The following is a 25396-nucleotide window of genomic DNA, read 5'->3' as shown; positions in this document are numbered from 1 at the left end:
GAGAGGCTAAATAGACTGAGACTTTTTTTCCTGGAGCGTAGGGGGCTTAGGGGTGATCTTATAGAGGTCTATAAAATAATGAGGGGCTTAGATAAGGTTGATAGGCAACATCTTTTCGCAAAGTTAGGGGAGTCTAAAACTAGTGGGCATAGGTTTGCAGTAAGAGGGGAGAGATTTAAAAGGGTCCTGAGGAACAATTTTTTCATAGAGGGTGATGAATGTCTGGAATGAGCTGCCAGAGGCAGTAGTGGAGGCAGGTACAATTTTGTCTTTTAAAAAACATTTCGACAGTTATATGGGAAAGCTGGATATCAAGGGTCATGGGCCAAATGTGGGCAATTGGGACTAGCTTAGTGGTGTAAAAACTGGGTGGCATGGACAAGTTGGGCCGAAGGGCCTGTTTTCATGCTGTAATGATTCTAATAGATAACCTCAAGTTCTTTCATGAGATGGGTTTTCAAGCAAGAACAATCTTCAGTGGGGATTCCACATTCAGCAGATAACATTCAAAGCAAGCAGGGTTCGTGGCGTTCTGATGAGGAAGCTTTGATACTGTGTCAAAAATATAAAGAGTTATAACATCAAAAATGTGTTCATCCGGTACTGGACTATGCAAGTTGTGTGTGGGATCCTTGTATGGGGAGAGTTATAAATAAAAGTGAAGTAGTCCAAGGAAGGCTACACAATTCAGTATGGGGAATACACCAGTGCTATATCATTGATCAAAGATTTAGAATGGGGACTTCTGGTGGCGACCATAGAGTGATTGGTCGCACATTTGGTGGTTCGCGCTCGTGGCGGTTTTTTCGGACTTTTCCACGGTGTGAGGTGGAATATAGATGCAGGAGAGTGATTGGAAGAGATTGAACCACTGAGGGTCAGAACCGTTCGAAGAAGAGAGAATCAGTTGGTTGGAGCTAGTGCGGTGTCTGCAATGCACGTGGAGATGGGGCTGATGTGCAATCAGCAGAAGCAGCTTCAGGAGAAGGTTGAGGACCCAGAGAACCGGTCACACAGGCAGAACATAAGGATCGTGGCCTGCCGGAGGGGAGTGAAGGAATCGTGTATTTGGGGAGGATGCTGGAGAAGCTGCTCAGAGAGGATGCGTTTGCACGGCTGTTGGAGGAAGATCGAGCGCACAAGGCGCAAATGAGGAAGCCCCAGCAGAACGAGCCGCCGAGAGCGATGGTGGTGCAGTTGCACTGGTTCCTGGACAAGGAGCGAATTATGAGCTGGGCCAGGCAGACGAGGCACTGTACCTGCAAGGGCAATGAAATTAGAGTGTACCAGGACCTTGGTGCAGAGTTGGCCAAGAAGAGAGCAAGCTTCAGCAGGGTCAAGGCTGCCCTCTAGGGGGTGAAGCTTGGGCTACTGTACCCGGCACATCTGTAGGCGGCCTACGAAAGGTTGGGAAATGTACTTTGGATCGGCAGAGGAGACATAGAATTTGTCAGAGACAATGGACTGGGAGGAGTAGGTGGACTTTGTATTTGGTGGAGATGCGGTTATGATATTATGGTTAATTTATGTTTGGGGCCATTTCTTTATTTTTCGGCTTCAGGTTTGTTTTCTGTCCTATGATAAGAGATGGGGGTTGATCTCTTTGTTTGGATTTGGGGAGGGATTATTTTTGGTTTGTTTGCACTAATGTTCGAGCGGGGGGGGGGGGGGGGGGGGGGGGGGGGGGGGGGGGGGGAATTAGCGGGGGATAGGATGCTAGGCACCATGGCGTGGGCCGCCAGTCTAGCTGGGTGGGCTAGTTCACGGAAGCGTAATGGGGGGCTGAGTGGAAGGTCAGTGGGGGGATGGGGAAGGGGCTGATGCTGGGGGGGATGTGGAGGAAGTACTCCTGACAGGGAACAGGTATTGAAAGCGTAAGAGGGTGACGGTGGGTGGCCGAGGGCAGGCCTGGGGACGTGTTGGACACGGACCAGAGGCTGGCCCAAGAGGGACAATGGTTGATCGGCGGGGGGGGTTGCTCCCCTACCAGGCTGGTCACGTGGAACGTACAAGGATTCAATGTACCAGTCAAGAGTGTGTTCGCACGTCTGAAACGATTGAAGGCAGATGTGGCCATGCTACAAGAGACTCACCTGAAGGTGGGGGACCAGATTAGGCTGAGGAAGGGATGGGTAAGGCAAGTGTTTCATTCAGTTCATTCAGGTTTGGATTTTAAAACAAAAGGGATGGCGATTTTGGTCAACAAATGGGTGGCGTTTGAGATGGGAAATATAGTGGCGGACTCTGGGGGAGGTACATTATTGTAAGCGGGAAATTGGGAGGGGATGCCGGTGGTGTTAGTCAACATCTATGCCCTGAACTGGGACAATGTGGAATTTATGAGGCGGCAGCTGGGGAAGATTCCGGATCTGGGCACTCACGGCTGATTATGGGGGGAGGGGCCTTGATACGTGGCTGGATCCGAGATTGGACCGGTCGAGGTCGGGGAGGATGTTGGCTACAGCTAAGGAGCTTTGGGGGTTCATGGAGCACATGGGGGAGGGTGTGGATCCGTGGAGATTTGGGAGGCCGAGGGCGACATAATTTTTGTTTTACTCCCATGTGCACAAGGTGCACTCCCGATTAGATTCTTTTCATGGTGGATAAGACACTGTTGGCAGGGGTGGCTGTTGAATATTCGGCACTAGTGGTGTCAGACCATGCCCCGCGCTGGGTGGATTTACGAGTGAGCAAGGAGGGGGGCGGCCTTCGGGGGTGTTTATTTCAATTCGGGCACACAGGGAGAAGGCGGAGTGGTTGGAGACAGAAAGGATAGTGGAGGAAATCCTGCAAGTGAACAGGAGGTATGCAGAGGCCCCGGAGGAAGGGCTGTTAAAGGTTCGCCAGATGCTGCAAATGGAGTTTGGGCTGTTAACCACAGGGTAAGGCGGTTGGGACTGGCTGTTGTTCGGCATCTTTCCTGCTTTCTTCATTTGTTAGTGGTGTGGGGATGATTTGCTTCCATTTTCCGTGCAAAAATTGCCTATTTTTCAGGTTCGCGGGAGGAGAGCCACCTGATGTGCGACTTCTCAGAATATAGAACATAGAACATAGAATGATACAGCGCAGTACAGGCCCTTCGGCCCTCGATGTTGCACCGACATGGAAAAAAACTAAAGGCCATCTAACCTACACTATGCCCTTATCATCCATATGCTTATCCAATAAACTTTTAAATGCCCTCAATGTTGGCGAGTTCACTACTGTTGCAGGTAGGGCATTCCACGGCCTCACCACTCTTTGCGTAAAAAACCCACCTCTGACCTCTGTCCTATATCTATTACCCCTCAATTTAAGGCTATGTCCCCTCGTGCTAGCCACCTCCATCCGCGGGAGAAGGCTCTCACTGTCCACCCTATCTAACCCTCTAATCATTTTGTACGCCTCTATTAAGTCACCTCTTAACCTTCTTCTCTCTAACGAAAACAACCTCAAGTCCATCAGCCTTTCCTCATAAGATTTTCCCTCCATACCAGGCAACATCCTGGTAAATCTCCTCTGCACCCGTTCCAAGACTTCCACGTCCTTCCTATAATGAGGCGACCAGAACTGTACGCAATACTCCAAATGCGGCTGTACTAGAGTTTTGTACAACTGCAACATGACCTCATGGCTCCGGAACTCAATCCCTCTACCAATAAAGGCCAACACACCATAGGCCTTCTTCACAACCCTATCAACCTGGGTGGCAACTTTCAGGGATCTATGTACATGGACACCGAGATCCCTCTGCTCATCCACACTACCAAGAATTTTACCATTAGCCAAATATTCCGCATTCCTGTTATTCTTTCCAAAGTGAATCACCTCACACTTCTCCACATTAAACTCCATTTGCCACCTCTCAGCCCAGCTCTGCAGCTTATCTATGTCACTCTGTAACCTGCAACATCCTTCCGCACTGTCTACAACTCCACCGACTTTAGTGTCGTCTGCAAATTTACTCACCCATCCTTCTGCGCCCTCCTCTAGGTCATTTATAAAAATGACAAACAGCAACGGCCCCAGAACAGATCCTTGTGGTACGCCACTCGTAACTGAACTCCATTCTGAACATTTCCCATCAACTACCACTCTCTTTCTTCTTTCAACTAGCCAATTTCTGATCCACATCTCTAAATCACCCTCAATCCCCAGCCTCCGTATTTTCTGCAATAGCCGACCGTGGGGAACCTTATCAAACGCTTTACTGAAATCCATATACACCACATCAACTGCTCTACCCTCGTCTACCTGTTCAGTCACCTTCTCAAAGAACTCGATAAGGTTTGTGAGGCATGACCTACCCTTCACAAAACCATGCTGACTATCCCTAATCATATTATTCCTATCTAGATGATTATAAATCGTATCTTTTATAATCCTCTCCAAGACCTTACCCACCACAGACGTTAGGCTTACCAATATCCCCATCACCGGACGTCACACACCGGAGCTTCTCTTTGGATTGGATTTGTTTATTGTCGCGTGTACCGAAGTACAGGGACAAGTATTTTTCTGCGAGCAGCTTAAACTGATCATTTAGTACATGAAAAGAAAATAAAATAAAAAGAAAATACATAATAGTGCAACACAAGGTACACAATGTAAATTCATAGACATCAGCATCGGGTGAAGCATACAGGAGTGTAGTATTAATCAGGGTCATTTAGGAGTCTGGTAACAGCAGAGAAGCCGTTTTTGAATCTGTAAGTACGCGTTCTGAGACATTTGTATCTCCTGCCCGATGGAAGAAGTTGGAAGACTGAATAACCCTGTTGGGAGGGGTCTTTGATTATGCTGCTTGCTTTCCCAAGGCAGCGGGAGGTGCAGAGTCAATGGATGGGAGGTGAGTTCACAAGATGGACTGGGCTGTGCATACCCAATCCGACTGTCCCTCGACCTGATCTGACTACTCCTCCCAACCTGAATGTTCCACCACATTAATATCATGATCCGACTAACCATTCGCCCACCAAATTCCTAACCAACCTCACCCATATACCCATTCACGCACTTACCCATTATTGACTCATCCATTCACTAGCTTTCAGAATAGACAATTAAACTCACCGTACGCCAGCTACTGCTGCAAAAGGGGGCATGTCCTGTCTTCCCATGATTCTAGTCCGCTTCAGTAGAGAAGGGCAAGGTCTCCAAGTCCCCAGAGATTCCCCAATAGCCCAGTCGACCAAGCTGATTATTGATTCTTTCAAGATTATATTCTCACCAGGCCCATCATACTGGGCTAACGTGTATAGACCTATGGTTAATAGGTGCAATTGTTCTGTTAGGTTATCAAGGACAGATACAAATGTTGCTGGTTGTTTTAGAAAAATAAATCAAATCTATCTCGTGCTGCAGGCTGTGTATTTCTTTTTCTTTACATAATTTTTATTCAGGTTTTCACAAAATATCAATAACAGAAAATATTAACAAAAAACACAAATATTAACAATTACGAAAGAAAAACAAAAAGAACAAACCCCAGCACCCCTCCCCCCCCCCCCCCCCCCCCCCCCCCCCCCCCCCCCGTTAAATACAAAAATAAGAAAGAGATTAACACCCGTCATAACCAAAGAACACATGTACACGCCCCTTCAACCCAACCCACCGAAACAACCCCCCCCCCCCCCCCCCCCCCCCCCCGGGCTGCTGCTGTTGCTGCTGGCCTTTTTTCCCTACCGTTCTGCCAGGAAATTCAGGAAAGGCTGCCACCGCCTGAAACACCCCTGTACTGATCCCCTCAGGGCAAATTTCACCCTCTCCAATTTGATGAACCCCGCCACATCATTGATCCAGGCCTCCACGCTTGGGAGCCTCGCATCCTTCCACTGAAGAAGAATCCTCCGCCGGGCTACTAGGGATGCAAAGGCCAGAACACCGGCCTCTTTCGCCTCCTGCACTCCCGGCTCCACTGCAACCCCAAATATTGCGAGTCCCCAGCCTGGCTTGACCCTGGATCCTACCACCCTCGACACCGTGCTTGCTATCCCCTTCCAAAATTCCCCCAGCGCTGGGCATGCCCAGAACATATGGACATGGTTCGCTGGGCTCCCCGAGCACCTAGTACACCTGTCTTCGCCCCCAAAGAACCTACTCATCCTCGTCCCGGTCATATGAGCCCTATGTAGCACCTTGAACTGTATGAGGCTAAGCCTCGCACATGAAGAGGAGTTCACTCTTACCAGAGCATCCGCCCACGTCCCCTCCTCAATCTCCTCACCCAGTTCCTCTTCCCATTTACCCTTCAGCTCCTCCACCGAGGCCTCGTCTACCTCCTGCATCACTTGGTATATGTCTGAAATCCTCCCCCCTCCAACCCACACCCCCGAAAGCACCCTGTCCTGGACCCCACGTGGGGGCAACAGAGGGAACCCCACCACCTGCCGCTGGCAAACGCCCTTACCTGCATATACCTAAAAATGTTCCCCGGGGGAGCCCGAAATTCTCCTCTAACTCACCTAGGCTCGCAAACTTCCCGTCTACAAACAGGTCCCTCAACCTCCTAACACCTGCCCTGTGCCAACTCAGGAACCCGCCATCGATTCTCCCTGGAACAAACCGGTGGTTCCCCCGTATCGGGGACCCCATCGAGACCCCCACCTCCCCCCGTGCCATCTCCATTGCCCCCAAATTTTGAGGGTAGCCGCCACCACCGGACTCATGGTATACCTCGTTGGAGGGAGCGGCAACGGCGCCGTTACAAGCGCCTCCAAGCTCGTGTCCACACAGGACGCCATCTCCATCCTCTTCCATGTTGCCCCTTCCCCGTCCATTACCCACTTACGCACCATCGCTGCGTTGGCAGCCCAATAGTACCCACAGAGGCTGGGCAGCGCCAGCCCCCCCACCCATCTCTGCCCTGTTCCAAAAACACCCTTCTCACACTCGGGGTCCCATGCGCCCATACAAATCCCGTAATACTCCTGTTGACCCTCCTAAAAAAGGTCTTCGGGATAAGGATGGGGAAGCACTGGAACAGGAACAAAAACCTCAGGAGCACCGTCATCTTGACTGACTGCACCCTGCCCGCCAGCGACAGCGGCAACATGTCCCATCTTTTAAACTCCTCCTCCATTTCCTCCACCAGCCTTCTAAGGTTAAGTTTGTGTTGGGCCCCCCAGCTCCTGGCCACCTGGACTCCCAGGTATCTAAAGCTCCTCTCTGCCCTTTTTAGTGGGAGCCTACCAATTCCCTCCTCCTGGTCCCCTGGATGCATGACGAACAGCTCGCTCTTACCCAGGTTGAGCTTATACCCTGAGAAGTCCCCAAATTCCCTGAGAATCTTCATCACCTCCGGCATTCCCCCCACTGGGTCCGCCACATGTAGCAATAAGTCATCCGCATAAAGCGACACTCAGTGCTCCTCCCCACCCCGCACCAGTCCCCTCCAGTTCCTCGACTCCCTCAACGCCATGGCCAGGGGTTCGACCGCCAACGCAAAGAGCAAGGGGGACAAGGGACACCCCTGTCTTGTCCCTCGGTATAACCGAAAGTACTCCGATCTCCTCCTATTCATGGCCACGCTCGCCATCGGGGCCTCATATAACAACCTCACCCATCTGACAAACCCCACCCCAAACCCAAACCTTTCCAGCACCTCCCACAAGTACCCCCACTCAACCCTATCAAAGGCCTTCTCCGCGTCTAGTGCCACCACTATCTCCGGTTCCCCCGCTACCGCCGGCATCATAATAACATTCAAGAGCCTCCGTATGTTGGTGTTCAGCTGCCTTCCCTTCACGAACCCCGTCTGGTCCTCGTGGATGACCCACGGCACACAGTCCTCTATCCTTGTGGCCAAGATCTTCGCCAACAGCTTGGCGTCTACATTTAACAGAGAGATCGGCCTGTATGATCCACACTGCAGGGGGTCCTTGTCCCGCTTAAGGATCAAGGAAATCAGCGCCCGGGACATAGTCGGGGGCAAAGCCTCCCCCTCCCTTGCCTCGTTGAAGGTCCTAACCAACAGGGGACCCAGCAGGTCTGCATACATTTTATAGAATTCGACCGGGAACCCATCCGGCCCTGGCGCCTTCCCCGACTGCATGCTCCCTATCCCTTTGACCAGCTCAATCGGCGCTCCAAGTCCCTCCACCTGCCCCTCCTCCACCTTCTGGAATCTCAGCCGGTCCAAGAAGCGCCCCATTGACCCCCCCCCCCTCCACTGGGGGTTCAGACCAATACAATTCCCCATAAAAGTCCCTGAAGACCTCATTGATGTCCACCCCCTTCGCACCACATTCCCTCCCCTATCCTTAACTCCACCAATCTCCCTGGCCGCATCCCGCTTACGGAGCTGATGCGTCAGCATCCCACTCGCCTTCTCCCCATATTCATAAACCGCTCCCTGTGCCTTCCTCCACTGAGCCGCCTTTCTGGTGGTCAGTAAGTCGAACTTGGCCTGAAGACGACGCCGCTCCCCCAGCAAACCCTCCTCCGGAGTCTCCGCGTATCTCCTATCCACCCTCACCAACTCCCCTACCAGCCTCTCCCTCTCTCTCTGCTCTCTCCTCTCCCTATGGGCTCGGATGGAGATCAACCCCCCTCTAATCACCGCCTTCAGTGCCTCCCAGACCGTCCCCACTCGAACCTCCCCATTATCATTGGCCTCCAGGTACCTCTTGATACATCCTCGAACCCGCCCACCCACCTCCTCATCTGCCAGCGGCCCCACCTCCAAACGCCAGAGCGGGCGCTGATCTCTCTCCTCCCCCAGATCGAGGTCCACCCAGTGCGGGGCATGATCCGAAATGACTATCGCCGAATATTCGGCATCATCCACCCTCGAAACCAGCCCCCTGCTCATAATAAAAAAATCGATCCGGGAATAGGCCTTATGCACATGGGAGAAGAATGAAAACTCCCTGGCCCTCGGCCTCGCAAACCTCCAAGGATCCAGCCCTCCCATCTGGTCCATGAACCCCCTCAACACCTAAGCCGCCACTGGCCTCCTACCCGTCCTGGACCTGGATCGATCCAATGAGGGATCCAGCACTGTATTAAAGTGGCCCCCCCATTATCAGGCCCCCCCCCCCCCCGTCTCCAGATCTGGAATGCAGCCCAACATGCGCCGCATAAAACCCGCATCGTCCCAGTTCGGGGCGTATATGTTCACCGGCACCACCCACTCCCCCTGCAGCTTGCCGCTCACCATCACATACCTCCCGCCGCTGTCCGCCACCACATTTAGAATATAGAATATAGAACAGTACAGCACAGAACAGGCCCTTCGGCCCTCAATGTTGCGCCGAGCCATGATCACCCTACTCAAACCCACTTATCCACCCTATACCCGTAACCCAATAACCCCCCCCTTAACCTTACTTTTTATTAGGACACTACGGGCAATTTAGCATGGCCAATCCACCTAACCCGCACATCTTTGGACTGTGGGAGGAAACCGGAGCACCCGGAGGAAACCCACGCACTTAGGGGGAGGACGTGCAGACTCCACACAGACAGTGACCCAGCCGGGAATCGAACCTGGGACCCTGGAGCTGTGAAGCATTTATGCTAACCACCATGCTACCCCGCCTTAAACGACACCCTCTTTCCCACCAGGATCGCCCCCCCCCCGATATTATGCATTCAGCCCCGAATGAAACACTTGGCCTACCCATCCCTTCCTCAGTCTAACCTGGTCCGCCACCTTCAGGTGCGTCTCCTGAAGCATGGCCACGTCCGCCTTCAGCCCCTTCAGGTGCCTAAACACACAGGCCGTTTGACTGGCCCATTCAGTCCCCTCACCATCCAAGTTATCAGCCGGATCAGGGGGCTCCCTGCCCCCCCCCCCCCCCACCACCCCGCCGACTAGCCATAACCCTTCCCCTGCCCGCCACTGGCCAGCGCCCCCCACTCGGCCCGTTTCCCACGGCGGCAAATCCCCATCCCGACCCCCCATGCATACTCCAGCTCCTTCCTGGCCATTCCAGCAGCAACCCGGTACCCCCTCCCCACCCCCAAGCTAGGACCTGTCCTAGCCGCGTTCCTCCCTCCATAATACTCCCGTAAGTCAGCTGACTCCTGCTGACCCCGGCAACTCCCGCCACTCCTCCGACCCCTCCCAGCATGGGGCTACCCCTCCTCCCCAGTGCCCACCAGCAGGCTCTCCTCCTCCCCCTCCCGTTCTCACGCGGGAAAAAAGAAAAAAAGCCCGCGCTTCTCAGCTCCAACCCCGCCCCCATCCACCCTCAGCGCGGGAAAAAGCTTGCACTTTCCACCTGCCCGACCCCGCCTCCTCTAAGGCAGCTCCCATTGTCGGCCCAAGCCCCTCGCGGGGCCCCAGCCCCCTTCCCACCATCAGCTCCCCACACTACAAATCTACCCCCCACCTCGAGCCCATCCACCGAACACACGCAAAACGACATTGCACCGCCCACCCTGAAAACCACACAGAACAAGCATTTAACAGAAAGCCCCCCCCCCCCCTCAGAAAATAACACTGTTACATACAGACCCCCACACCCAACCCTCAGTTTGAGTCCAACTTCTCGGCCTGCACAAAGGCCAACGCCTCCTCCGGGGACTCGAAGTAAAAGTGTCGGTCCTTGTAGGTGACCCACAAATGCGCCGGCTGCAACATGCCAAACTTCACTCCTTTGCTGTGTAGCACCGCCTTCGTCCGGTTGTACCCGGCCCTCCGCTTAGCCACCTCCGCACTCCAGTCCTGGTAGATCCGCACCACCGCGTTCTCCCACCTGCTACTCCGCTCCTTCTTGGCCCACCTGAGCACACACTCCCGGTCAACGAACCGGTGCAACCGCACCAGCACTGCCCGTGGCGGCTCATTCGGCTTGGGCCTCCTTGCCAGTATTCTGTGGGCCCCCTCCAGCTCCAGGGGCCCCTGGAAGGACCCAGCTCCCATCAACAAATTCAGCAAGACGACCACGTAGGTTTCCAAGTCCGACCCCTCCGGGAGGCCCAGGATCCGCACATTTTTCCATCTCGACCGGTTCTCCATCTCCTCGAACCTCTCCTGCCACTTTTTGTGGAGCGCCTCATGCATCTCCACCTTTACCGCGAGGGCTGAGGCCTCATCCTCTCTTTCAGAGGCCTGCTGTCGGATCTCCCGGATTGCCACTCCCTGGACTGTCCGAGTCTCCAGGAGCTTGTCAATGGAAGCCTTCAACGGTTCTAGCAGCTCCACTTTGAGCTCCCGAAAGCAGCGCTGGAGAGTCTCCTGCTGCTCCTGCGCCCACTGCCTCATTCCTCTAGGTCTCCGCCGGCCGCCATCTTGTGCTTCTTCCCTCGCTTTTTCTTAGGCGCTGCCACCGCTCTCTTGCTTGCCCCACTCCTGGTCCAGGCCATACACCGATGGGGAACTGCTGCTGACTCCTTCCCACGTTGGGAATCGTCGAATAAGTGCCGCTGGGGGCCCTAAAAAGAGCCCAAAAGTCTGTTCCTGGCAGGAGCTGCCGAACGTGCGGCTTAGCTCCGCATAGCCGCAACCGGAAGTCCGGCTGTGTATTTCTTTACAAAACTATGAAAATACGGTTTCAAAATACAACCATGAAACAAAAGCCATTACTTGATCCTCTTTACAAAGAATTAAAAAATCAAATGTCCAAAATGCCATTTTTGTACTGATGATTTGACACATAATTATAAGGGAACAGAGTTACAATATTCAAATATAAATTGCTTTTTTGAAACAGTATATAAAGGAACACAAAGAGTCCATTAGCTAATAATTTTCTTATAGTTGACAGGTTACATAGCTCCCATTTTAATAAAACAAAAATCAGATAGTAACTATCATAGTAAAGTGTGAATTGAAAATTATGCTAGATGTTGGTGCACCAATACACTTTCAGGGTGCCAGATTTGGAATCTGGACTTTGATTCTGTTCTTAGGTTCAGGTCAGGGCACGAAGTGTATGTTACACAGATTGGGACATTCGGAGGAACAAAGTGTTAATTTCCTGCATTTCAGAAATATCAAATCTCTGATCTGAGCTGAAAGCAAGATTTCAACTTGCTAATATAGTTAGCGATTGCAGGCACATTAGATCAGAAAATGCCACTCTGTAAAAGCAAATAGTGGCTATGGTGCAGAGAACCACCAGCAATTCAACTTATTATGTGGTGCACTTATAAGCCATGGCATGGATGTTAATGAGCATACATTACAATTGTATAATGTTTCCATTTTATTAATATTCAATTTAACAGAATCTTTCACACTGTTAAAGTTAGAACAAACAATTTAGTAATTGACACAAGTTGTCATAGTAGTGACTCACTTTTATCTTAACCATCTGTAAGAATGCATTGTCCATTTTATGAATTACATGCAGAAAAAAATTAGTCTGTTCTCATACTCAGTTCTGTAAATTGAGAATAATTCAGTCAGGAATACAATAGTTAAAATGTCTCTGAAAATCTTGATCCAAACGAATGTACTAGTACATATTACATGCTGTTATACTAACAGTCTTCCAGACACAAGATAAATATTTCATTGCTGCACATGAAACATATTTTCACATTTATTAAAATGTTTGACATTAATGTTGATGCAATTAAATGTTTCATTTAAACTTAATATTTCAAACAAAACCTGACTAGGAACATTATGCAATTAAAGGTCTTCAATCTTTCCAATTTTACATTGCAGCTCACTTTACTGATTGATGTACCACTAATTACGTGCTGATACGTTAAACAAATCATTGTCTTTGAATTACATACATGTGAATGTTGCAGTTTCTAACAGTTTAGGAGAATATTTATAGATCTTTACTTTTTAAATCAAAAACTTTGGATTTTATATAATAGGAAACAATTAAATGGCATATTTCAGATATAATGGACACAAATTAATTCTTGTTGATTAAATTAAAAGCTGGATCAGATAAAAGATCAATTGTAGTCTTGAAATCAAGTCATCTTCTGGAACGATCTGCACTGGAACTCAACTGCACGTACTTGGCTTCCATTACTCAATTATCCGGAAGAGACATTAGCTTTTTAAGCAACTGGTCCACCTTTAGGTGAGGAGAAAGTCCATATTATAGTAAGTTAGGTACAATGTGTGCAAACACAGTCTACAATTGAGACCAAGTGAAGCAGTGTTTTTTTGATAAAATCTTTCAGGAGATTATCTTAGCATGAAAATTTCCTCTGCCTCGGTGAGGTGATTCTCAGGTTAAATCACACCAGTCAGCTCTCCCCCTCAACGGGGAACATGGTCATCTGGGACTATGGTGACTTTACCTTTACCAAATTTAGAGAATATCTATGGCATGGGCGGCACGGTAGCAGGATGGTTAGCACTGTTGCTTCACAATGCCAGGGACCCAGGTTCAATTCCCGGCTTCGGTCACTGTCTATGCGAAGTCTGCACGTTCTCCCCGTGTCTGCGTGTGTTTCCTCCGGGTGCTCCTGTTTCCTCCCACAATGTCCCGAAAGACGTGAGTGTTAGGTGAATTGGACATTCTGAATTCTCCCTCTGTGTACCCGAACAGGCGCCAGAGTGTGGCGACTAGGGGATTTTCACAGTAACTTCATTGCAGTGTTAATGTAAGCCTACTTGTGACACTAATAAAGATTATTATATGTAAACTCCAATATAGCATTTACATGTATCAATTTGTTATTTTGTTTACATAGATAGATAGAATTTACAGTGCAGAAGGAGGCCATTCGGCCCATCGAGTCTGCACCGGGTCCTGGAAAGAGCACCCTACCCAAGGTTAACACATCCACCCTATCCCCATAACCCAGTCACCCCACCCAACACTAAGGGCAATTTTGGACACTAAGCGCAATTTATCATGGCCAATACACCTAACCTGCACATCTTTGGACTGTGGGAGGAAACCAGAGCACCCGGAGGAAACCCACGCACACACAGGGAGGATGTGCAGACTCCGCAAAGACAGTGACCCAAGCCGGAATCGAACCTGGGACCCTGGAGCTGTGAAGCGATTGTGCTATCCACATTGCTACCGTGCTGCCCCCAATCCATACTTATTAGCGGTGATAATGTAAGCACAAAAGAGAAAATACAAGGCATTTGCCTACTGTTCATTTTTGAAACATTTTTGTTAAAGCAAATTCTTGCAGAAGTTTGAACATTAAAGGGTGAAAGAGATTAATATTTACAATTGCAAATGAAATGATCAATGCTAAGATTCAAGTTATTGAGTACAAATCGATTGCTTAAGTCAGCTCATTTGCATAATTAGGCATGGTGTGGTGAATGAGTGAGGTTGGGGGGGGGGGGGGGGGGGGGGGAGTGGTAATGTTCAATTTCAGTCAAAATGGCCAGAGTGATCCAGCATGAGTCTTCTGTTAATGGCCTCTCCTTGTAAGCTCTGAAGAACACATCTTGCAGCTCTACTCACCCCTATCTCTCTCCAGGAACCTTTACCCATCCCTATCTGAACAGCCAACACTATGTTCATCCTCTTGCACACAGGCCTCACAATCATCCTCCGCAAATGTTCTTCTTCCCTCCTCTTCAATCGCCTTCAAACCTACCCACATCTGCATCACTTGACGGGGACTTAACTCCCCACATACACCTAAATCAGCCCTCCCTTGCCTAAGAGCATGCCACAGGGTTATGAGGCAAAAACTGGGGTTTGGGCTAAATTGGACAGCACTTTCAAAGAGCCAAAAGAGACATGATATGCGAATAACCTCCTTCCTTGCTGTAAGCTACTATGATTATTTTCAAGACAATTTAAGGTATTCGGTAATTGTTATTTGTGAAATTATTTTCTTACAAATGTTGTGGTCTGACATGATGTGTGTTTTGACCTTCAAGTTTCCAGGAGAGCAATTTTCAACGCAAAACCACAATAAAAGGGAAATTTATCCTACAGCATGCCATTTCCTTTGTGTGACAGAAATTTATGTTTCCAATCTTAGTTTCCATAAGCTGACATAAATCCTATGTTTTTTGATGTAAACATCAAAAGGAGGGAGGTATTTTGTCAACCGTTCCCACCAGCGTAACCAGAAATATGCACCGCTTCTGTTCCCTTGCTTTTTCTCATTTCCGATGCAATTACAATTAAAATTTCATGTAGTGGTGGCCTGGACAGAGACACGTGCACTCAGGCAGCGGGAGGTTGCTTTTCACTGATGAAATCTGCTGTGAGCTGACAATGCTGCAGCTCCAGGCGGTTTATGAAAGAGCCTTCTGGTCAAAGGCTAAAACTTTCAGGCTCAACTCCATTCCCACTTGACTTGAGAGCACAAAAATCACATGGTTATTTTTCAAAGTTAAGCTTCAATTGTAAATATTTCACGTCACATTGGTTTCACTGCATTAATACATGCTTCATTGTTATTTGACCAGGTTAAAGTCCAACATGTTTATTTCAAACACTAGCTTTCGGAGCACTGCTCCTTTCTCAGGTCACTTGAGGAAGGAGCAGTGCTCCGAAAGCTAGTGTTTGAAACAAACATGTTGGACTTTAAACTGGTGTTGTAAGACTTCTTACTGTGCTCACCCCAGTCCAATGCCGGCATCCCCACATCATTGTTATTTGTTAAGACTAGATTAGTCAGAGAGTCAAACATAATGGCACACCTCAGTTGACATGCATTGATGGTTACAGGGGAGTTGGGGCATTTCCTATTTTGTGGAGGAATCAATTATCTTTTTTGTACTCTTTATTGAATGCTTATGTTAGTGTCTAGTGTTGAACTCGCCAATCTATGGGACATGGCTGAATCTGCAGGCTCAGCTGACCCTTCCTTGTATGTATTGTGAAGGACATTGTCGGATATCACTCTCAGCAGGGATCAAAGGCCAACACCCTGAGATGGTCCCGCATTTGGACAGTACTGACACCGAATGTTAGGCCCTTCATTTTCTTACCATGACTGACTGTTTCATCACACTTCCCCCTGCCATACTATACCATACTACCATACCATAGGAGCGGCACAGCAACACAGTGGTTAGCACTGTTGCTTCACAGCGCCAGGGTCCCAGGTTCGATTCCCGGCTTGGGTCACTGTCTGTGGGGAGTCTGCACGTTCTCCGTGTCTGCGTGGGTTTCCACCTTGTGCTCGGGTTTCCTCCCACAAGTCCCAAAATATGTGCTTGTTAGGTGAATTGGACATTCTGAATTCTCCCTCAGTACCCGAACAGGAGCCGGAGTGTGGTGCCTGGGGGCTTTTCACAGTAACTTCATTGTAGTGTTAATGTAAGCCTACTTGTGACACTAATAAAGATTATCATACTCAGGACAACACTCCTCCATGCCTCTGATCCACCCTTAGATCTCCCCTTGATTCCTCTTCTACTCCTCCACCAACTCAACTTTGTCGCTGCCATTCTCTTGCTCCCTTCCCTTGTGCCATACGGTTTAACAAGGAAAACCACAGACTTTACACACAACTGCAGAAAGCCGACTAGTTCTCGCCGTCTGTAAAAAAACGCAAACTGGGTGCCACAAGATTATAGTGCACCGCTGGCCTTATGTTGAAAGTATAACATCATTAAAAATGATTTTACACTAATGGGTATCATGGCAGGCAAATTTATTACAAGTATGAACCCAGCACAGGCCAGAATGAGACCCCACATGCTGCAAAGAAGCTGTTGACTTGATTTCTGCAACCCAACCCGTCAGGAAATAGAGATTTCACATTCCACCTAATTAAGTCACCATGTCTCCTGCTCTTGCAGGCTCCATAAACTCTCCCCCAAAGAATTGGAAGAAAGCCTGAAATGTAGCAGTCCTTACAGGTATACTTTTCCACAGGGATCATGCCATAGCAACTGAGGACATAATCTATTATTTAGCCTCTTCCTAGCATGGGCTGCTGAAACCAATACCAATATAGGACAGACCAAGGATTGGAACTGTATTGCTCACAAACATTGGGCAGTGAATATTTCAGCTAAGCCAGAGTGGAGTGAATGCAAATTGGTTTAAATTACCTGTCAAAACATTATTCAACAGTAGAAACAAAAGTACTTACTGTAATGAACCAGTAGGAATTGGGTCTGTAAATCATTCTTGATATGAATCTCATCTGACTAGCTGGAGCCAGTACATGCAAGTGCAAATGAGATATTGTGCAGAATGGGGGCCAGTGAAAGCCCAGCCTGTAAACAAATATTGTACTCAACACAGTGTACAATCAGAACAATCACAAAAGTCACATCACAGCAGCAAAGCTGCAAAAAAAATCTGAATTAGGTCAGTTAACTTAACCTGTTTGTTCATATTTAACTTTTGTTTATTTTGTAGCTTCATTGTAATTTGCAAGTACAGTAATTAACCTGCAAAAATAGTTGAACCCAAGTTACATGAAACATACCAAAATGGTTACAGTAAAATTTATGTAATGTGCTTTGAGTGTAGTTTTAATAGTGTTTTGTTATGAAAACCTGCCATTCTTTTCACTATGTTAGAACAGGCTAATTGTTCAGTAGGTTAGAACATTGCAGCACAATGCCTGCTATCAGCATGTACTCAAGACAATATCCCTCACAGCAATTGTGTGCCAACTTCCCCTGCAATGCAATGCTGGATTTAATTTAAATTCAAGCACTATACTTTGCTCCGCTACAGTGCAAATTAAAATATCCTTTTAAAAGGTGAACTGCCAATAGATCTCACAGAGCATTGTTAATTCACTTAAACGTTTATGAGAGAATGCGAGGTCCAAGTCAGTATTTCTAATTGATCTGAGCAATACACATGGCTTTATAGAAGTTCACAGGCAGCCATGACTTCTTCAGAATATTAATCAGTTCCCAAGCAACAATTATTTTTTTTTTTTACAGTGCTCTACATACCTTACATCTGCCAGGTCATCAATACCGTTTTGTTGTAGTACATTTTCTCCAATGTTCACCATCTTTTGAACTATTCATTAAAATAGAATTTTACAAATTAAAGTATCCCATTTAGGTATAAATTAGCCCTAAACCATGTACATCAGGACCAATATGTAAAATTGGACCAGGTCATCTAAAACTGCAATGCAGTTGCATTCTTTAGAATGAAGGCTTCCCAAACTGCGGTCACAACCTCACAAGATGAAATTTTGGGTTGACAATGTCTGAGACAGCAATGGCTGCCCAGAAGCTCAGACTGAAGGCTGACAACTGCAAACTCTTTTACGTCCTTGTTTATTTTCTAATGGTGGTCATGGTCTAACGGACATGTCTTTGAGGTCTGATTCCTACTACAAAAAGGCTGTGAAAAGACTTTTTTTAAAACTCCTGCCAGTTAAATATTTCCCACCATGCTCAACCTCACTCCCCCCCCTCCCACTTGCCTCCACATCCTGTTTAGCAACTAAAGTCCACCCCACACTCCCTCTCATACTCCAAAAGCTTCACTCTGGGATCACACAAAATCTAGGGCATTCAAATGGGGTCACATCAAGGAAAAACAATTGATAAATACTGCTCTAGAACATAGACCTCTCCCATTTTAATTGGCAACTGCCCTTCAATCACATTCTGGCCATATATATGTGGTAGTACAATGAGATGTCTTACCATGACTCATGCCTACTCCTAAGGCTCTTGTAAAATGGAGAGGCATACAGATAAAGGTAGTTAACTGTGTTGGCAACATTACGCTATGGGTTAAAATGGCAGAACACCAATCACCTACTCCCAATTGCTGGTATGGAACGGACACCGATAATGGCAGTATAACAGGGTAGAATATCACCCCAGTGGAAATCTGATATTCCATCCAAAGGGATAAACAAGATTGCTGTGTATTTCAAACAGAAACAGAGTCAATAAGCCCCTTTGATATTACTCCCACCAAGACAGTGTAACATTGTGCATGTATGCTAACTATACTTTAAATATTGAAAGTGGGCACTGAAGACAACTGGAATAGCACCTGTAGATTGTCCACAATTCTAACCAGAATGTAACTGTCTTTTATTCTGTGTGAATAAAAATGATCTCTGCTGTGGTATAATAGTCAAATATAATACTAGGAAAATAAAAATCAATGTTGCTATGTATGCAAGGCGACCTACTCCACATACTAGGGTGCTCTCAAGGTAGGCTGCAGTTTAACAGAAGCTGTTTCGAAGACAAGAAATCTGGCAGAAACTGCAATGCAGCTTTCAGTTTTTAAACTTTTGAAAGACATACTAAACTCTCAGATGTGACCAGGAGGCAATCATGCCACCAAGGGAATCATTTATAATTAGGATCTAATGGTCCTTTAGCATTTAAATTTGGTCTTTGGTCTGTCAGTAACTGATCTAAAGAGTATTCATGAAACACATTTGTAAAGCTTTAACAAGCACTGTTCAATTAAGAAAGGATGCAGTGGAGTGCTGTAACATAATTTAAAAAATTAAGTGAATGCAATCTCACCGACTGATACATGCTCCTTCTTCAGAGATTTGCAATTCACAATGTGTTTTCGTGGCACAACAAGGTAATGATGGGGTGCACCAGGTCGAATGTCCCGAAAACAAACAAACTGCTCATCCTACACAAAAAAACGCAGCTATTTAAATATCTCTCCAACTACTTATCTGAATAATTATATGACAATTTAGATCAGGGGTGGGCAAACTACGGCCCGCCAAAGGTCTTTATGCGGCCCACCAAGTCATTAAAAAAAAAAAAAATGTTTTTTAATTTTTTTAAAAATTTTTTATTATTTTTTTAAGGTTAATGGGGGGGGGGCTGTTGGGTTACTTACTGGTATAGGGTGGATACGTTGACTTGAGTAGGGTGATCATTGCTCGGCACAACGTCGAGGGCCGAAGGGCCTGTTCTGTGCTGTACTGTTCTATGTCCTATATGAGGCGCCCAGAATCATAACGGGGTGAAGTAATTATTTTACTTAATATACTATGCGGCCCTTTAAAATTGTGAATTTCTGAATGTGGCCCTTGCACGGAAAAGTTTGCCCACCCCTGATTTAGAGACATAAATGTGGTCATGTATAAAGCACACCCTGATCAAAAGAGAAACTTCATTGTGGACAGAAATGTTCATGATTACTTTTAACTTCTCAGTGGTATTCCATTTAATACACTAGTTTAAATTTTTAAAAGGAAAATACTGCAGATCATGAGAATATGAAATAAAAACAAAAAATGGTGGAAATAGTCAGAATTAGCAGCATAAGACAGGAGCAGGATTTGGCCATTCGGCCCATTGAGTCTGCTCCACCATTCAATCATGGCTGATATGTTTCTCATCCCCCATTCTCCTGCCTTCTCCCCATAACCCCTTATCCCCTCATTAATCAATAACCTATCCATCTCTGACTTGAAGACACTCAATCACTTGGACTCCACAGCCTTCTGCCGCAATGTGTTCCACAGATTCACCACCTTCTGACTGAAGAAATTCCTCCTCATCTGTTTCAAAGGTTCTTCCCTTCAGTCTGAGGCTGTGCCCTTGAGTTCTAGTTTCTCCTATTAGTGGAAACATTCTTTCCACATCCACTCTATCTAGGCCTCTCATAATTGAAACAATCTCCAATATTTATGAGGTATAAAACCATGGTTTATTAAATATAGGTATTGGTAATGTCACTGGATTAGCAATCCAAAAACTCTGCTCTGGGGACTAGGGTTTAAATCCCGCAACAGCAGATGAAATTTCCATTCAATTAATCAATCTGAAATTATAAAGCTAGTTTCAGTGTCCATGACAGCCATCATTGTCGTAAAAGCCCATCCAGTTCACTAGTGTCCTTTAGCGAAGGAAATCTGCCATTGACTCCAGACCCACAGAAATGTGGTTGACTCTTATCTGCCCTCTGAAATGGCCTAACAAGTCACTCAGTTCAAGGGCAATTAGGAATGGGCAACTAGTGCTGGCTTTGACAGTGGCACCCACATCCCATGAAAAAATAAAAGGGAAATATGATTTTGTTCTTTTTTTCCTCAAAGAATTGCATTTATGTCAATGCAGATGTGGAGGAACATGTGTGGTATTGTATTTTATGATTCCAACAAGAATATTAGGTTTTCCTTGACTGTATCTACTAGGAAATGCCATACCTTCTATATGCTATGAAATACTGACATTTTAATTCTACAATCACAAGGGCCAATGTAGTAGCTTTCCCCCTCCCAACTATTGGCTTAATTGAATGAGCGTAAACACTTTGTGTTATTTGATTATACTGTATTGTCTCGCTATTGATTTACTTTTTCCTCCTGGCAATTGTCTGAAATTGAACTAATCTGTTCATCACCGTAGACCACTTTTTTCACTTCCAGAACACTGCTATTTTGCCCCTCTGTAGAGAGAGACAGTGTTAATGTTTCAGGTTGATGGGTTCTGCTGAAAGATGCTGTAAGACATGCTGAGATTAAAATGGATGCCATGCTTCAACTAATGTTTATTACATTAACAATAGAATAAGCAATATTTAAAATGTGTTTATCTTAGTGGGTATTGCAATACTAGGCTAGTCACAAAATTAGACAGCACAGTTACCTAAAAACCAAATCCTTCATTCTGAAACCCTGGAACAGGTGCATTTTAAAAATTTTGAAAAATTCATTTATGGGATGTGAGTGTCACTGGTTTGGCCAGCATTTATTGCCCATCCCGAGTTGCCCTTCAGAAAGTGGTGGTGAGTTGCCATCTGGAACCTCTAAAGTCCTTGAGGTGTAGGTATCATAGAATTTACAGTGCAGGAGACCATTCGGCCCATCGAGTTTGCACTGGCCCACGGAAAGGGCACCCCACCGAAGCCCACACATCCACTCCATCCCCATAACCCAACCTATCCTTTTTGGACACCTAAGGGCAATTTATCATGGCCAATCCACCTAACATGCACCTCTTTGGACTGTGGGAGGAAACTGGAGCACCCAGAGGAAACCCACGCACACACGGGGAGAACGTGCAGACTCCGCACAGACAGTGACCCAAGCCGGGAATCGAACCTGGGACCCTGGAGCTGTGAAGCAACTGTGCTAACTACTATATTACCGTGCTGCACTATGCTACCGTACAACCACTGTGCTGTTAGGGAGGGAGTTCCAGGATATTACCCCAGTGACAGTGAAGGAACAGTGATATATTCCCATGTCAGGGTGGTGAGTGACATGGAGGGGAATCTCCAGGTGGTGGGGCACCCAGGTATCTGCTGCTCTTGTCCTTCTGGATAGTAATGATCATGGATTTGGAAGGTACTGTCTAAAAATAATCTTTATTATTGTCACAAGTAGGCTTACATTAACACTGCAATGAAGTTACTGTGAAAATCCCCGAGTCACCACACTCCGGCGCCTGTTCGGGTACACAGAGGGAGAATTCACAATGCCCAATTCATCTAACAGCACATCTTTCGGGACATGTGGGAGGAAACCGGAGCACCTGGAGGAAAGCAGGCACAGGGAGTACGAGCAGACTTTGCACAGTGACCCAAGCGGCGATCGAACCCTGGACCCTGTGAAGCAACAGTGTTAACCACTGTGCTACACAGGTAGAGTGAACCAAATTAGTTGGAAAATAGGGGATTCATGGAGAAAGTCTGCTGCGGGTATATTTCACTACGATGTCCTGGGCTTGGAGCGTAGGTGTCCACCTTGCTATCCTGCTCTGGCTGACTGCCACGTCCTTTACCCGCCCGTTTAATTATCTTTGTTCTTTGGAAAATAGGCGACAGGTTTAGATAAAGAATCTGGATCGGCGCAGGCTGGGAGGGCCGAAGGGCCTGTTCCTGTGCTGTAATTTTCTTTATTCTCTTTTCTTTTGTTCTTTGTTCAGCAGCAATTGTATCGGGGTATGTTCAGTGAGGATGGTGAGGGAATTTAGGCCGACTATGTAATTAAAATGATGTACTGCCCAAAAGACCAATAATAGGTGTTTCTCACATATTGCGAAGCTGTGTTCCACCGGGTGTGTGCTCTTTAACTCCAAACTAGACCATCAGCATCATTCCCAAATGATATCATCATTTTAGTTAATTACAAACATAACAGCTTTAAAAATATTTTCCTCTCCAATTCTCCCTTTCCCTCTTATCTCATAGCACAAACGGAAGTATGTTTGCTTCAGTTCCAGTTATTCTGGGCATGTTTTATATTGTAACTGAAGTACAGAAATAATCCATTTAATGTAATAATTATCAAGTTAAAAAGTATCACAAAATGCCAGGACAGAAATATAGTTGCCTCATTTGAGTAACCTTTCTTCATGTACATGCACACTGACTATCAGCAAACGATGGAGTCACATCTAAACATAAACTCCAGACAACATTCACAGACATGCACACCTCCTGCAAGGCTCATTGGGTAACAATTAAGGTAACAGTCAAGGAGAAAGATTACGAAGAGGATTTTGAAATTATAAAGTGATGTATGGATGGGCATTGTGGAAAAAGAACAGCTGCCAATGTGGAGTAGAGAAAGGAGGGACGAAGGAAGTTGCTTGTGCGAGTGCATGGCTGAAGACTGGAGATGCAAGGGCGTGTATTACTGAGCAGATTTAACATTGCACACACACAAAGTGCCGTAACTTGGAGAAGCTTAGTGTAATTGGGGCCAGTACTCCATCACCAACAATTCATTTGACCACAGGTCCCATCCCTACATCCCACTCCAATCTCAGAGTCCTTTTTCCAACCATTCTCTGACTGCACTTTAACTCCTAACTTGGCTTCTTCCTCTCCTACATTCTGCTTGGCATCTAGTCTGTAATGAGCTGAGATTTTTCACTTCATAAGCAACACTTTAAAAATGTTGCAGTATGATTCGCAAATGCTCTCATTTTAATTCAAAATCAGAAAATACTGGTCTGACAGAATCTGTGGAGAGAAAAGGAAGCTAACGTTTTGAGACTGGTTGAATCTTTGTCAAAGCTCAAAACTTTACCAAAGCTTTTTCAGAGTCATCCAGACTCAAAAACGCTAGCTTCCTTTTCTCTCCCCAGATGCTGTCAGACCTGCTGAGATTGCTCAGTATTTTCTGTTTTTGCTTCAGATTCCAGGATCTGCAGTAATTTGCATTTATCTCAAATTTTAATTGTAGGTTATCTTATCGCATGGTGAGATATGTTAAATCCACTCACAGTAGATTTTTGCTTTATTCTGGTTTGGATTAGTGGAACTGATCATGAACAGTGGCACACTTGCCGCATGCGCCAGGGATGTGGGTTCAATTCCGGCCTCGGATGACTGTGTGGACGTTTTCCCTGTGTCTGCGTGGATTTCCTCCGGGTGCTCCGGTTTCCTTTCAAAGTCCAAACATGTGCAGTTTGGATGGATTGGCCATGCTAAATTGCCCCTTAGTGTGCTAAAACGTGCAGGTTCGGTGATGGGGGTTAAGAGGATAGGGTGGAGGAGTGGGCAAGGGTAGGGTGCTCTATAGGATGGGCTGGAGGGATTCTTATTTCCTCTCTCTGCAATGTTCCTGGTCCTGAACTCCAGTCATTTCACCTGTTATAGATCCAGCTGATAATTAACAGGCAATAACCAATCCAGCCAAAGGCATACAGCGATTTATATTTTTTAAAAAACATTCACATCCTCTGCTTCTCATGTCACCATCTTACCAACAACCACACACAAAGCAAAAGGTTCAACAGCCACTCCAGCTCCCTTCAAGGCCGGTTACATTCGGAAACCCCTCCCCTCACCCAGTGCAGCAGATCCACCGACTCCTCTTTATTCCCGATTTTGCAAAAGATGCATTTCTTATTCAACTCTCCACCGGCCGCCGCCTCGGCGGCTATTGCTGGTGCTTCCACCTCGCCCTCTCCGCGGGCCTGGGCCGGGACCTCAGCCGCCACCGCCGCCGCCGCCATGGCAACCGCACCAATCAAACCCAGAGCGCGTCGATTCGCACCAATCAATCGAACCCAGAGCGCGTCGATTAGCACCAACCAATCGAACCCAGAGAACACCAATTCGTGTTGGGGACTGTGGTGGGATCCTGGTATCAGTGAAGTGAGAGTTTCTATAAATGCAAAGATTAGACAATGTAGTAAATCAATAGGGCAGGCCATATTACAGTTAGATTTAGTGTGCAACCTCATGGTACATGGACATAATAATAATAGCTTATTGTCACAAGTAGGCTTCAATGAAGTTACTGTGAAAAGCCCCTAGTTGCCACATTCCGGCACCTGTTTGGGGAGGCTGGTACAGGAATTGAACCCACGCTGCAGCCTTGTTCTGCATCTGTTAAGCCCTCTGTGCTAAGCCAGCTGCTGACATTCCTGAACTGGCAATGATAATATCAAGTTCGGTGTGTTTGAAAGAGAACGTGCCTGTCACTGGTCAGCCCAAGTAGCAATCATAGAACATGGAACAGTACAGCACAGAACAGGCCCTTCGGCCTTCAGTGTTGTGCAGACAGACAATCGGTCAACTCAAGTTGTGGGTCCATTATCTGGACTGTTCTAGTGGCATTTTGTAATTTGACCCAGTGAGAGTTTCCAGGATCATTGTTGTCTTGCTTGTGCTGCACAACCTAA

General features: G+C 46.9%; 1 protein-coding gene across 1 annotated transcript; it reads right to left on the bottom strand.

Annotated features, from left to right (window-relative positions):
- Nucleotides 1-12116: 12116 nt before the first annotated feature.
- On the bottom strand, nucleotides 12117-24739 carry hint3 (histidine triad nucleotide binding protein 3). The gene is made up of 5 exons (XM_038799756.1): nucleotides 24557-24739; nucleotides 19313-19430; nucleotides 17756-17825; nucleotides 16933-17059; nucleotides 12117-12971 (listed from the first exon to the last, which is right to left on the bottom strand). The coding sequence occupies exons 1-5, from the start codon at nucleotides 24722-24724 to the stop codon at nucleotides 12927-12929; spliced, it is 528 nt and encodes a 175-aa protein (XP_038655684.1). The 5' UTR covers nucleotides 24725-24739; the 3' UTR covers nucleotides 12117-12926.
- Nucleotides 24740-25396: the final 657 nt, after the last annotated feature.

This window comes from Scyliorhinus canicula, chromosome 6 (assembly GCF_902713615.1).
Source record: "Scyliorhinus canicula chromosome 6, sScyCan1.1, whole genome shotgun sequence".
In the NCBI taxonomy this organism is placed as follows: domain Eukaryota; kingdom Metazoa; phylum Chordata; class Chondrichthyes; order Carcharhiniformes; family Scyliorhinidae; genus Scyliorhinus; species Scyliorhinus canicula.
The sequence above is the reverse complement of the archived record's forward strand: the minus strand, read 5'-3'. Positions and strand labels throughout refer to the sequence as shown.

Coding starts and splice junctions, on each gene's coding strand:
- hint3 (XM_038799756.1), bottom strand. CDS start 24,724: ATGGCGGCGGCGGCGGTGGCGGCTGAGGTCCCGGCCCAGGCCCGCGGA. Junction 19,431..24,556: donor CGGTGGATCTGCTGCACTGG/GTGAGGGGAGGG, acceptor TTTTTTGTGTAG/GATGAGCAGTTTGTTTGTTT. Junction 12,972..16,932: donor ATTCCTACTGGTTCATTACA/GTAAGTACTTTT, acceptor CCTCACCTAAAG/GTGGACCAGTTGCTTAAAAA.